General features: G+C 47.5%; 1 protein-coding gene across 1 annotated transcript in view; it reads right to left on the reverse strand.

The window, feature by feature from the left end:
• The window catches only part of NT5DC2 (5'-nucleotidase domain containing 2), a 59,839-nt gene that overhangs the window by 22,511 nt on the left and 21,527 nt on the right, over nucleotides 1-15,801 (reverse strand). Inside the window, 4 exon segments of the mRNA XM_040407046.1 lie at nucleotides 287-347; nucleotides 5,282-5,410; nucleotides 6,263-6,356; nucleotides 7,999-8,054. Coding sequence (XP_040262980.1) covers nucleotides 287-347; nucleotides 5,282-5,410; nucleotides 6,263-6,356; nucleotides 7,999-8,054 — 340 coding nt within the window.

The following is a 15,801-nucleotide window of genomic DNA, read 5'->3' on the forward strand; positions in this document are numbered from 1 at the left end:
TTATCACAGTAAATATCTACATGACAAAGTTGGTGTATATAAACCAGTTGCATACTAGCATGAAAGAGCATGCTTCACATAGAATAGCTGCTGAGCCCTGAACTTGCAGCTACACAATCTTGAATGCCAAAAAAAGAAAAAGAAAGAAGCCAACAACATGAAGAGCAATCTGAAACTCTCTAATATTTCTTCCCATAACAAAATACATATAGTAGTAATGTACAGTATATGAAAAGTATCAATGTCATATATGTAAATTCTACACAACTTTTGCCATCACACTTACCCATATCCTTCTCAATCCAATCATACATCATTCCTTTAACATGGACATCACGAATTGCGTCCTACAGAAAAAATAAATAGTTTACTCTGAATAAAAAGTGGGGGGTTGAGCCCGCACAACCTGCCTGTAGGTGCAGATCACTATGGCGAAATACATATACAAACGGAAAATGCAAATGTGATCGCACACTACATCCAGCACTCTGCCCTCCATGCTGGATGAGACATTGGTGTACATTTTGGCCAAAGCGTAATTAAACCACTCACCGCGTCAAGGTCGTCTCACTTGAGTGGTCCCTAACTCTTGTTCCTACCCGTTTATGTGAGTGGCTGTCACGGCCCATAAACAGGTAGGAACAAGAGTTAGGGACCACTCAAGTGAGACGACCTTGACGCGGTGAGTGGCTTAATTACGCTTTGGCCAAAATGTACACCAATGTCTCATCCAGCATGGAGGGCAGAGTGCTGGATGTAGTGTGCGATCACATTTGCATTTTCTGAATAAAAAGTATCTCCATTTTACAACTAGTATTTTATTATATCTATTTTACAACTAGTATAGATCAAACACCTACACTACTCACAAAAAGTTGGGGATTTTTGACTTGGGTGAAATTTATGGAAAACATAAAAAGTTCACGCTACAGTTATATTGTATCATGAAAGTAGGGCATTTAAGTAGAAGCATGCAGTGGTGATTTCCTCATCTCAAACAATTTATTGAAACAAAAGCCAACACCAGTGGTGGGTATATCAATGTCTCAATAACTTGTCATGTGGCCTTGAGCATCAATTACAGCTTGACAACGACATCTCCTGCTGTTCACAAGTCGATTGTCCGCTTAGGCATAGCATACCACTCTTCTTGAAGGGTGGCCCTCAGGTCATTGAGGTTCAATGCTCTTATGGTGACAACAGTGGCTGATGCATAGCGCTCTCCTTAACTAATCTAACATTGTTGGCGGCCGTCATTTCTGTTCAGCGTGAATCAACTTTCATCAGTGAACAGCACTGAGGCCCACTGGTCCCTCGTCCAGCGTAGATGCTTCCTGGCCCATGCAAGACAATGACACCTGTGCCTGGTGGTGTGGTGAGGTACCCTTGCCGGTCGTCTAGCACGCAGATCATGCTGATGTAAACAGTTTTGAATGCACTGACTTGACACTTGGGTGCCTCTCACCTCCCTTAAATGTACCTGGAGTTGTGTAGAATTGAACGATTTTCCTAGTTTATGATGTAAAGTCATGATTTTATTAAAGACACGGAGTATTGCATCTCTTCCTTTACTAAATTCCATAGCAGCAAGAAGAGTAACCATGGTAACAAAGAAACACCCCAAAGGGTAACCCCGAATTCATAATTTAGTTCCGCAGGGCATTGTTCACAATGAAGCGGTCATCAGAGTGGGATGTGACCAAAGTATGACTACTTCTATGCCTTTCTGTGACTCTTCCAGTCCCTCTGTATCTTTGTTGTAACCTGCTAATGATAATGATACTCTGTGACACTTTAAGCTCAGTGGCCACTTCCGTCTGAGAATATCCTGCTTAAAGCCTCGCAATGGTGAGGTATTGTTGATCAATTGTTAGGTGCCGTTTTGGTCTCATGATGTCAAAATGTGAACAGCATGATGAGGAGGATTGTTTAAATACCATTTCTAATTGAACAATTAAATGTTGTGAATTTCTAATTGAACACCTGTTGTGAATTTTGCTGTTAAGCTCCTTGTTAGAGAACAGCAACTTGCGCAAAAAGTACTGAAGCATTGAACAGTTGGACATGTGCATTCAAAAGTTTATCTAGATTCATAGAAGCACATTTCCTGGATCAACACACAGATTTTTAGGAATTATCAAGTTTAATAATCCTGGCTGTAAGGGTCCATTCACACGTCCGTAAGTGTTTTGCGGATCCACGGATTCGCAAAACACGGACACCGGCAATGTGCGTTTCGCATTTCGCGGGCCAAGAATAAGACATGTTCTATTTTTTTCGGGAACGGAACTGCGGACCCGGAAGTACGGGTCCGCAATTCCGGATCCGGGCAGCACATAGTGCGGCCCCATAGAAATTAATGGGTCCGCAATTCCGTTCCGCAGAATGCGGAACAGAATTGCGGATGTGTGAATGGAGCCTTAATACTAACATTCTTCATATGTTTTCATCATGCCTGAGCTCTTGACAGGAACTGCTTTTACACCAGGGTCAATAACTGCAGTTTCGTTCCGTATACTAGCCCTAGGCCTAATTCACATTTTTGTTTTTCACTGACGTGTGCTATCTGCATTTTCCACTGACAGCACATGTACCCAGTGGCGTAGCGTGGGAGGGGGGGGGGCAAAATTGCAGGCGCAAAATTGCACGGGGTGCCAGGCAGCAAGCACTTCAATGAGGGCCCTGGGGACTATGGCTCCCGTCTCCTACGTTCTCCCTCATAGGCTTAAGGCTAGTGGCCTGAAGCCTTTGAGACAGTAGAGCGACAGTAGTGACTAGATTCGCAGGAGATTCTACAGAGCACGTTGTTGGAGAGAGGAGCACAGGCTTCAGGTCAGTGTATGGAGGAGAATATTGACTGTTATTTTTGCTTAGGGGGCTTTTTGCAGGGGCTGAAGGGAGGAGGAATAATCCTTGTACTGGAGACTATGTTAGAGGGGTCTGAAGAGAGGGTAGTGGGGGTGATATTATTTACATGGGACTATATGCTGGAGGAGCTGAAGGCAGGGGGAGTGAGGTATCTTACATGGGACTGTATGCTGGAGGGGCTGAAGGCAGGGGGAGTGAGGTATCTTACATGAGACTATGTTGGAGGGGCTGAAGGAGGGGAGTGATATATTTTATATGGGACTGTATGCTGGAGGGGCTGAAGGCAGGGAGCAGTGATGTACTTTACATGGGACTGTATGCTGGAAGGGCTGAAGGCAGGGGGAGTGAGGTATTTTACATGGAACTGTATGCTGGAGGGGCTGAAGGGGGCCACAATTATTACTATAATACAGAGGGGGCCATAATTATTACAATAATACTACAGAGGGGACCATTATATATTATAATCATACAGAGGGCATTATACTTATGGGCACTACGGGGGGAGGGGAGGTCAGTCATTATTTGCAAAAAGGGGCATGGTCACAGGTTGGGGGGGGGGGGGGGGGAGGAGCAATACTCAGCTTGCCCCGGGTGCTGGCAACCCACGCTATGCCACTGCATGTACCCATTGATTTAAATGTGCCTGTTCACACATCAGTATTCTTTTACTGACAGTGGGTCAGTGACAAAATCATGGAGACATGCACTACTTTGGTTTGTGATGCAAACCAAACATGCTCATTAAAAGTCTAAGGACTCATGCACACGGCCGTTGTGCGGCCGTCCCGTGCATTGGGGACTGCAATTTGCGGTCCCCAATGCACGGGCAACATCCGTGCAGTGGCCGGGACGGATCAACTTGAATGGGTCTGTGATCCATCCGCACCGTAAAAAAATAGAACATGTTTTTTTGTGGTGCGGAGGCACGGACAGAAACACCATGGAAGCACTCCGTAGTGCTTCCGATCTGTGCTTCCGTTCTGCACCGCATCTTCCAGACCCATTCAAGTGAATGGGTCCGCATCTGTGATGCAGGGTGCACACGGCCGGTGACCGTGTATTGCAGACCTGCCGAATGCGGGCCGCAAAACGGCCACGGCCAGGCAACTGCCGTGTGCATGAGGCCTAAGGTTCAGTAAAAAATCACAGACACAACACAGATGGCATCCATGTTTGGTTTTATACTGATCACTGATGAGAGATGCTTTGAAATTAGTTTTCAGCCGAGCAGTGTCCAATGAACACAGATGGAAATGTAGAAGGGCGGACAGCACACCTAGTAGGGCAAGAAGTGGATGCACGTCTCCTGAGAAATTGGCAAGCTTCCCCGTGCTGATCGGTTAATCCACATACAAAAAAAGAGGGATGGAGACAGCATGTCCTTTTGTTGAGATTTATTCCAGATGCCATGTTTTGGCTGCAGAGCCTTTGTCTGGCTCGACAAAGGCTCTCCAGCCGAAATGTTGCATCTGGAATAAATCTCAACAAAACGACGTACTGTCTCCATCCCTCTTTTTTTTTGTATGTGCACTGAATACAGATGTCACACGGAGGGCAAAAAACGGACACACTGACGAAACACGGATCCTTCATGGACATCTTCACAGATGGAACACGGACTTATGTTTTTCACGTATGTCAAATGGACACGGAAATGTGAAAGAGGCCTAAAAGTGAATATCTTTGGGCATCATAAGAACCAATTATCCATTTGTACTACTGTTTCATTGCAAGATAAGCGGCATCAGAGGTGCTTGACAACTATTCACCCCCGTCCTCCTCCTTACCTCCATCAAACATGCATGTTTATTACAGAAAGATGCTGTCAAAAAAGTAGGAGTACGTGGGTATATAAATAAGGGGTTCAAATAATATATGCTGCAGTATAAAAATAAATAATAAATGAAGTAAAGGTATGTACACAAGAAAGGGTTTGTCCAGGCTAGAAGCCAACCAACCCAATCCTGAACACTGTGCCCAATTGAAAAAAAATAATTTACACTTACCTGTCTCCTGTCCTATCATTCCCAATCCATGTTCCCATTACCGGCTGCTTCGAGTCCCACCCAGACCAAAAGTAGCTTGGTCTCATGACCTCTGAGGCCAGTCACTGGACTCAGCTGTCACATGCACTAGCATGCAGACAGGCGAGTCTTTTTTTTCACTATGCCACCAATGTCTGATAGGTGTGGGTCCCACCTCTGCTATTTTCAGCAGTCCCATAGAATGAATAGAGGGCGGCCGCGAATGTGTGGTCCACTCTGCTTAATATTGAAGGCTCCGTTATAGAGATAGATGCAGGTCCCAGAGGTGGGACCCGTACCTATCACAGATTGGTGGTATATTCTAGCAATAGGCCACCAATGTGCGAGATGAAAATAACTCTTTAAACATTATTTTTGACACTTACTGTTGTATCTTTATAAAGATGAACTGGGTCAAAATCAATACCATTGCTGATGAAGAAATCAGTAACACAGGAAATCAGAGTCATCTCGGGTAGAGAGAAAATGTCCATGAACTGTTTCATTGTGGGTCCCTATAATAGACACATAACACCGCATCATGACTCCATAGTTCCGTGAATGAAATAAAAACAAAAGAAAAAGGGAGCAAATTTACAGAATCACAGGTGAATACAGGAATCAGTGGCCATATCCTGAAGTAGATGCAAAGTAGAAGGATGGAGGATAGGGATGATCTGGCTGACTCCATACAAACTGCTACTTTCACACTTGCGTTAGGAGCGGATCCGTCTGGTGTCTGCACAGACGGATCCGCTCCTATAATGCAAACGCTTAGATCCGTTCAGAACGGATCCGTTTGCATAACCATGAACAAAAAAAAAAAAAATTTTTTTTATTTTTTTTTGTTCATGATAATGCAAACGGATCCGTTTTGACTTTACATTGAAAGTCAATGGGGGACGGATCCGTTTGAAAATTGAGCCATACTGTGTCATCTTCAAACGGATCCGTCCCCATTGACTTACAGTGTAAGTCTGGACGGATCCGTTTGCCTCCGCACGGCCAGGCGGACACCCGAACGCTGCAAGCTGCGTTCAGGGGTCCTCCTGCTGAGCGGAGGACAAACGGTGCCAGACTGATGCATTCTCAGCGGATCCGCGTCCACTCAGAATGCATTAGGGCTGGACGGATCCGTTCGGGGCCGCTTGTGAGAGCCTTCAAACGGAACTCACAAGCGGAGCCCCGAACGCTAGTGTGAAAGTAGCCTAAAACAGCTCTAAGTCAATGTGCCTCATGTACTAAAGATTGCAGCATTATTTATATTGTAGAGATGACTGTAATTAAATGGGGCAAGGAATGGAACAATTCAAAATTATTGATCAAACTAGAGTTCTGTCAATTTTGGTGAAAAAAAAAATGGTTACCTTTCCATAGAAGTCGCTCATCTCAATAAGCGGGATATGCGGCGTGCCACCATATAAATCTAGGACTTCCTCGTCAGGGACAGGCTTCAGACCTCTATCAAAAGGTATTGTATGAAAAAAAATGTAATTGGTTAATTCTTCACAGAGGAAATGAAGGGTAAAACTCTATTAATAAACAGGCGAATGGTGGAAAAAGCTGCTGCTGGCAGAGGGCCCATCCGGCTGGCTCCGGGCCTGTTTGGCACAAGCTGCTGGACTTTCGACATTCCCTGACAAAAATACAACAAATAAAAGCAGACTTTGATTTATAAGAGGCGGAAGCAAATTTAGAAGAAGTAAAAACAAGACTGTTCAGTGCCTAAAAAAAAATATTATCTGCAAGACTGGTTAGGGCAAATACATGGTGTGCTCAAAACAAGGAAATGGTAATGACCCCTGGAGATAATGGAAAGAATAGCCCATGCATGACAATGTAATAAATAATATATCAAAGCAATATAGTGCACAAAACAGATGGAACTGCTTAAAGGGGTTGTCCGGCTGTTTATATTGATGACCTATCCTCAGGATAGGTAATCAATATCAGATCGGCGGGGTCCGACACCCCCGCCAATCAGCTGTTTGAAGAGAAGGCGTGCACTGTGCCAGCACTGCCCTTCTCTTCATTGTCTACCTGCTCGCCCTCACAACCACAGCGATGAGCAGGTGTAATTACACCTAAGCCGTCCCATTCATTGCAATGGGACAGCTCGTTCCTATACACTTCTCTTCAAACAGCTAATTGGCGGAGGTGCCGGGTGTCGGACCCCCGCCGATCTAATATTGATGACCTATCCTGAGGATAGGTCATCAATAAAAATAACTTTGACAAACCGTTTAAGGGTGTATTCCCATCTGGGGCATATTGCTAGGACATGTTATAACTAAGATAGGTGCAGATCCCACCTCTGCTCCTATCTAGAGAACGTGGGCTCCAATGTGAAGAACAGCACATCGCACATGTGCAGCATGCTCTCCATTCATTGCTATGGGACTGACGGAAATAGTTGAGCCAGCACTCGTCTATTTTCAGAACTCCCATAGAAGTGAATGGAGGGGGGCCATGCATGTGCGACTGCTCTCTGTTCACTCTGGAGTTCCGTTCTGGAGATAGGAGCAGGTCCCAGAAGTGAGACCTGCACCCATATGACAATGATAGCATATTGTAGGCATCATAATGTAGGCCCCCTAGCATGTGGTACCTCACAGCTGCTCCGGTCCAGCATGCATCCTGGCTCCATTTGGCGATCTTTTAGTCCATGGCTTGTTTACTTCTGGCCGGGGTAATGACAGAGTCATTTACGCTGCTGCAGCCAATGACTGACCTCAGCGATGACATGTCCCCAGGAGGTATGTGGCCCAGCAGTGATGTGCCGATATACAGAAGAGGCAAGAAAAGGTGTGGGGCCCAGGAGGGTATAACCTCTTGTGGGAAGCCATATTTACTATAATTTACGCCATAAACTGGTGAAATTATAGCTTAAATCTATACCAGCTCATAGCTGGGGTAGATTTTGGTCTCTGGAGCATGGACAGCAAGAAGATGCACCAAATGTATTAGGATGCCGGTGCCTAAATTTGGCGTATTTCACTTCAGCATACAGGGGATCAAAGCGTATGAAACACCAGCCCTGATAAAAAAATAAAATAAAATAAAAAAAACTCATAGTTTTATTGTGATATGGGAGAAATTTTACCTGTATGCAGTCCCCAGCTGGATATAATGGAAAGCATCAACCTTCATCAGTAGATTCTGTAGAAATATACATAATATGTATATAAAAACATAAAGGTGTGTAGATGTCCACTGCTCAGAATGCTCGAATGACTGTGCAGATTCTAACATATGTCTGATAAGTAATCACCTTTCATCAGATGACATTAACTGCAGTCACACTTGTATTTTCGGAGTTTTTTTTTGTAAGCTTAAAGGGGTTGTCCCACGAAAAATATTCTACAACTTTCAAACCAGCATCTGGAATACTTTTGTAACTGCATGTAATAAATTTTTTAGCATAGCCACTGAGTTATTTAAAGGGGTTGTCCCACTTTGCTTTTTCAATCTTACCAGCAGTAGATGTCCTGATAACTTCCTGGTTTGGCTCAGGCAGTTGAGTGAAGGCCGGCCACGCCTCCTCATAACTCACCCTGAGAGCTCAGTCCTTGCGTGCTCGTTCATGTGGATGAGTCATCATTCTGGGAGATGGGAAGTTCGGATCTTTTTCATGAATCGATTCATTTTAATCAGTTCATTCAAAAGAACCGATTCATGAATCGGATCTTCGGTTCACTTGCTGAGTCGGCTCTCAAGTGAACCGAAGGTCAGGAGGGACTCGCTCCTGGCAAACACAGCTCTGCTGCAGTGAATGCAGTGGAGCAGACTGGGATGTAATTACACTGTATAGTTATTGCAGGTATTTAGATAATTGTCTAAGAGTTTATTAGTAAAAAGAATCCTGTCACCGAGTCCCTGCCAGGCTTCCTACTCTGCTACATTGCTGCAAGCACCCTATACACACACAGCTCTGCTACATGCAATACTATACCCCCCTATACACACACAGCTCTGCTACATGCAATACTATACCCCCCTATAGCACCCTATACACACACAGCTCTGCTACATGCAATACTATACCCCCCTATAGCACCCTATACACTAGGGTTGGACGATATCAAAAATATTCCCACGATAACGATATTAAGAAATTTATCGCGATAACGATATATATCGCGATAAATGCCCATTTAGAAGAAAAACACACTTGGGGCCACAAGGAGACATTATACTGTATGGGGGCAGCCACAAGGAGACGTTATACTGTATGGGGGGCAACAAGAAGACGTTACACTGTATGGGGGGGGGGGCACAAGGAGACGTTACACTGTATGGGGCAGCCACAAGGAGACGTTATACTGTATGGGGGCAGCCACAAGGAGATGTACACTGTATGGGGCAGCCACAAGGAGACGTTATACTGTATGGGGGCAGCCACAAGGAGACGTTATACTGTATGCGGGCAGCCACAAGGAGACGTTACACTGTATGGGGGCAGCCACAAGGAGACGTTACACTGTATGGGGGCAGCTACAAGGAGACGTTATACTGTATGGGGGGCAGCCACAAGGAGACGTTATACTGTATGGGGGCAGCCACAAGGAGACGTTATACTGTATGGGGGGCAGCCACAAGGAGACGTTATACTGTATGGGGGCAGCTACAAGGAGACGTTACACTGTATGGGGGGCAGCCACAAGGAGACGTTATATACTGTATGGGGGGCAGCCACAAGGAGACGTTACACTGTATGGGGGCAGCCACAAGGAGACGTTATACTGTATGGGGGCAGCCACAAGGAGACGTTACACTGTATGGGGGCAGCCACAAGGAGACGTTACACTGTATGGGGGCAGCTACAAGGAGACGTTATACTGTATGGGGGCAGCCACAAGGAAACGTTACACTGTATAGGGGCAGCCACAAGGACACGTTATACTGTATGGGGGGCAGCCACAAGGAGACGTTATACTGTATGGGGGCAGACGGGCAGTTCCCCAGCCTCTGATCAGCCCCCCCCAGCCTCTCCCTCTTATCAGCCCCCTCTGGTAACCCCCCCCCCCCCCCCCTAGTATTAATCATTGGTGGCAGTGGCCACAGGGTCCCCCTCCCCATCATTGGTGGCAGTGCCCCTTCCCCCCAGTATTAATCATTGCTGGCAGTCGCCACCGGGTCTCCCCCCCCCATCATTGGTGGCAGTGGGCAGTGCACCCCCCCCCCCCCCAGTATTAATCATTGGTGGCAGTGGCCACAGGGTGCCCCTCCCATCATTGGTGGCAGTGGGCCCCCCCCCCTCCCCAGTATTAATCATTGGAGGCCACAGGGTCATCCCCCCATCATTGGTGGCAGTGGGCCCCCCCTTCTTCCCCAGTATTAATCATTGGAAGCCACAGGGTCTTCCCCCCGATCATCGGTGGCAGTCGGCCCCCCCCCTCCTCCCTCCCCAGAATTAATCATTGGAGGCCACAGGGGTGGGCAGTGCCCCCCTCCTCCCTCCCTCCCTCCCCAGTATTAATCATTGGAGGCCACAGGGTCGTCGTCCTCCTCCTCCCCCCATCATTGGTGCCAGTTTGCAGTTCCGATCGGAGTCCCAGCAGTATAATGCTGGGGCTCCGATCGGTTACCATGGTAGCCAGGACGCTACTGAAGCCCTGGCTGCCATGGTATGTTAGTGAGCAGTATTATACTCACGTGCGTCGTGGCCGCCGGTCGCTCCTTCTTCTGTCTGTGCGGCGGATTGCTAAGGCTTATAGCATTAGCAATGCGCCGCACAGACCTATGAGAAGAAGGAGCGCCCGGCGGCCACGACGCACTTGAGTATAATGCTGCTCACTAACATACCATGGCAGCCAGGGCTTCAGTAGCGTCCTGGCTACCATGGTAACCGATCGGAGCCCCAGCATTACACTGCTGGGACTCCGATCGGAACTGCAAACTGCCACCAATGATGGGGGGAGGAGGAGGACGACGACCCTGTGGCCTCCAATGATTAATACTGGGGAGGGAGAGAGGAGGGAGGGAGAGAGGAGGGGGGGCCCACTGCCACCAATGATGGGGGGACGACCCTGTGGCCTCAATGATTAATACTGGGGAGGGAGGGAGGAGGGGGGCACTGCCCACATTCCCGGCACCCGACCTCTGAGAGGACGCTGTGATCACCTGAGGGGTTAATTGCGCGGATCACAGCGTCCTCTCAGAGGTCGGGTGCAGGAAATGCGAGTGACAGAATTCCTTCCCTCCCCCACGCCGGCCGAACTGCTAAGAGCGCCGCCGCAAGCGGCCAGCAGGTATCGGGGACATTTGCACGAGTAGAAGTACTCTGCAAATGTCCCGTATCGGTTCATGCTGGGGCGGGCGGCCGCAGATTTAGAAGCGGTCAGCGTACATGACCGCTCCTATGACGTCACGAAATACCGCGGTATTTACAAAACGGCGATATCGCCATATCGCCGTTTTTTTAATACCGCGGTATATCGTGATACCGGTATATCGCTCAACCCTACTATACACACAGCTCTGCTACATGCAATACTATACCCCCCATAGCACCCTATACACACACAGCTCTGCTACATGCAATATTATACCCCCCTATACACACACACACAGCTCTGCTACATGTAATACTATACCCCCCTATAGCACCCTATACACACACAGCTCTGCTACATGCAATACTATACCCCCCCATAGCACCCTATACACACAGCTCTGCTACATGCAATACTATACCCCCCCCCCATAGCACCCTATACACACACAGCTCTGCTACATTGCTGCAAGCACCCTGTACACACACAGCTCTGCTACATTGCTGCAAGCACCCTGTACACACACAACTCTGCTACATTGCTGCAAGCACCCTGTACACACACAGCTCTGCTACATTGCTGCAAGCACCCTGTACACACACAGCTCTGCTACATTGCTGCAAGCACCCTGTACACACACAGCTCTGCTACATGCAATACAGGACCACACAGAGGAGAAGGGGAGCTGCTGCAGACAGGGCCAGGTGAGCATAATGTTTTTTACACATTAATAGAGGGGAGGGGGAGAAATATGACATGGAGGGGGTGAAATGTGACACGGAAGCGGGAGAAATGTGACACGGAAGCGGGAGAAATGTGACACGGAAGCGGGAGAAATGTGACACGGAAGCGGGAGAAATGTGACACGGAAGCGGGAGAAATGTGACACGGAAGCGGGAGAAATGTGACACGGAAGCGGGAGAAATGTGACACGGAAGCGGGAGAAATGTGACACGGAAGCGGGAGAAATGTGACACAACGGGGGTGATGTAAAAAGGAGGGGGTGGGGGGCGTGGCCAACTTCCGTTATGGCTGGACGCATCTAAGAGCAGCTCCGGCTCCCATCATCAATCCTGAGCCATCCTGACCTTTACACTTGCCGAATTTCGACCTGAAAGGTGTCCCTGGGTCTACAAAAGTGCCAGATCAGAATCATGAGCCCCAGCAAAGCTCAGATGGCGGCAGAACGCTTTAAAGAATTCGCCAGACAAGACGCCCAACATGGCGCTGCAGCTCCCACACCAACACGTGCGAACAGCACCAGGAGCCAGATCCAGCAGCTTTCCTGGAAGGATGGTTTAAATCGGTGTTCCCTAATGCTGCTTTTTCATCCGCATATACAGTTGAAAGAGCGCACCGTGTTCCAGCCAGACCACTTCCTCCTGGCGCCCCTCCAAGGCCCCTTCTGGCCCGCATGCTAAACTGGCGCGACAGAGATCTTATTTTGGCGCAAGCTAGGGTCACACAAACCATCTCGATGGGATCGGCGAACATATCTTTGTATCCAGATTTTTCAGCTGACCTGCAGAAGAAATGAGCCACATTTGTCTCCATTAAACGACGCCTCAGAGAGCTGAATTTCAAGTATTCAATGGCGTATCCGGCACGTTTACGTGTCATGGACGGCGACAAGTCACTCTTCTTCTCCAACCCTGCTGGGACGGAGGACTGGCTATCTGGGAGACGCCGCCGTTCCCCCCCTAAGTGATCGAGCTTGAAGAGGAGGCCTCCATTGGCATGCAGAAGGGAGATGAAAAGGTTCCTGCAAGGACTGCACTATAACCATTGATTTACGGTTACCTTGGTTCGTGGTTCGGTAACGTATTGCACTATATCTCTGTGTGGACTTAGGGACACTGAGGGTTACTTATTTGCCGTTCAATTTTGAATGTACCTATGAAAATGGCAAGTATCACTGTTATTGGGGGGAGCCAGCTTCTCCACCTGCACTGGATTTCCACCTTCTTACACCGTGCAGGTCCCCCATGCACATGGCCATTTGCTATTTTAGCAGTGTTGATGTTCTAACAGTTAACCCAATGTTTGGGTGTTTGAGAGTATATCTTATGTTACACGCTATTATTGAAATGTCTTGTAATCAAGTAATGAGTGTTCAAGATAACATGTACCTTCCTCGCCATGGTGAACCCCAGTGGCTGTGTGCCTATCTTTATTAAATTTGCCTGGACTCCACTATGGCGGATCTTAGAGTGATGTCCTGGAATGTGAGGGGTTTGGGAGGGCCCAGGAAGCGAATGGCTGTGTTTACACATGTCCGTAGTTATGCTCCACATATTCTAGGGCTGCAGGAAACACATCTTACCACGGAAACGGGAGGGAGAGTCAAGAAACCTTGGGCTCAATGGGTGGAGAGTGCCTATGGCAATTCATACTATAAAAGGGGTGTCCCTATTGATACACGGGGCAGTTTGGTGGGAGTATTGACCCTGAGGGAAAATATGTTTTTGTGTATGCTCATATTAATGGAATGCCGTATGTGATACTAAATATGTATAACCCTCCTCCAGCTAGTCTCTCGCTGCTCCAGACAGCGGCGGGGTTTGCGGCACAATTCCCATCAGCCGGGATTCTCGGCATGGGAGATCTTAATCTGCCCCTGGATGAATCAAAGGACAGGTTCCGCAATCCGTCCAACAATTCTATCCGCCGGTCATCTAATACGGTTCTGGCGCGCCTGCTGTCTGAGCTGGGATGGATTGACATATGGAGGGAGAGGTATCCGGATCGAATTTTCTTGTTTCACTCCCTCTAGGGGAGCTTTATCTAGGATTGATTACCTCCTGGGCACCCCTGGCACCTTTATGGCAATGCGGGACATACATTATGGGCCCCAGGGTCCGTCTGACCATGCACCTATTATGGCCTTGATCACTAATCCTTACACTGCTGCTCGCATTCCCAAGCAACGCATACACCCATTCTGGCTATCTTTAATGTCTCTAAATGATCGGGTACCTGACCAGCTTCATACCTTTCTTGCAATTAACTTAGCTGACACTGACCCGGCCTTACTGTGGGAGACACTGAAGGCCTTCCTGCGAGGGTGCCTTAAATCTTCCATTTCTTATATCAAGAAATTCTCCCGTCGTAGGGAGGAGGATTTGGGCACACAGTGCAGGAATGCAGAACTTGCGTAAGTCACTAATCCTACAGAGGAGAACAGGTTAGACTGGATGCTGAAAGGCAGACATTACATGAACCACTTACGGGAAAAAAGTGATCGCAAGATGCTATTCTTGCAGCAGCAGACCTTTGAGCAGGGTAGTAGAGTGGGCAGAGTATTGGCGCAGGTAGTACGTAGGAACAATATGGCTCCACCGATATTACGCATTGCGGACAATAGTAGGGTAGTGATATCTGAGCCTGAAGGCATATTAGACAGTTTTGGGGAATTTTATTGGATTTATATAGTTCTCGGGTTCAGTACACTACTCATACATTGGAGGAGTACCTCCAGGAGGTCTCCTATCCGCAATTATCTGCGCCAGATAGAGAGCTGTTGGATGGAGAGATTACATTGGAGGAGGTAAACGAGGCGATCACGGGATTAAATTTGGGAAAGGCCCCGGGACCGGATGGGATCCCGTTGGAGGTGTATTCCAGATATGTGGACATTCTGGGACCGCAGCTCCTGCGCATGTATAAGGTGTCCTTGGCTGGTGGTGCACTCCCGGAATCATTGTATGAGGCTTCCATTGTAGTTCTGCTAAAGCCCGATAAGGACCCCTTGGAGTGCAGGTCATATCGCCCTATATCACTGTTAAACTTAGACTACAAAATTCTCAAATTATTAGCGAACAGATTGAATAGAGTAATATCATCTATCATACATGAAAACCAGTCCGGCTTTATCCCTGGCCGCTCCACTTCTAGTAACATAAGAAGGGCACAGGTTATTGCTCAGCTTGGATGTGCGGACCGGAAATTATGGGCTTTTGCGGCGCTAGACACTGCCAAGGTGTTTGACTCAGTTGAATGGCCTTACTTGATACAGGTCCTCAGGCACTTTGGCTTCGGTCCCACGTTCATCAGCTGGGTTAATATCCTTTACAGTTCCCCATCCGCGAATATTATGATTAATGGATCCCTGTCATCAACATTTAAACTATATAGAGGAACCAGGCAGGGTTGCCCTCTGTCTCCCCTTTTATTTGCGGTAGCTATTGAGCATCTGGCACTGAGGACCCGTCAGGATGTTACTTTCAAAAGGTATAGCTCTGGGAAATAGGGAGGATCGGTTAGGCTTATATGCTGATGACCTCATTTTATACATGGATCCAGTGGAATCTACATTGCCTAGAGCAATAACCCTTATTGAGCAGTTTGGCTCTTTCTCTGGACTATGTATAAATTAGGCAAAATCGGCCATCATGCCTTTATGGGCCTCGGACTGGCCGTCCGTATATTATAATTTGATGGTAGTAGATAGATTTAAGTATTTAGGTGTTATTATTACAAAAGACCCAGCTATCTCACATGAACTAAACACGATCCCCTTGGTGTCATATTTCGTGGATAAATTTAAATCTTGGAACACCTTACCGCTGTCCACCATGGGTCGGATAAACCTAATCAAAATGATTCTCCAACCTAAAGCGACGTTCATATGG

The sequence above is a fragment of the Bufo bufo genome, chromosome 9, assembly GCF_905171765.1.
Source record: "Bufo bufo chromosome 9, aBufBuf1.1, whole genome shotgun sequence".
Classification (NCBI taxonomy): Eukaryota; Metazoa; Chordata; class Amphibia; order Anura; family Bufonidae; genus Bufo; species Bufo bufo.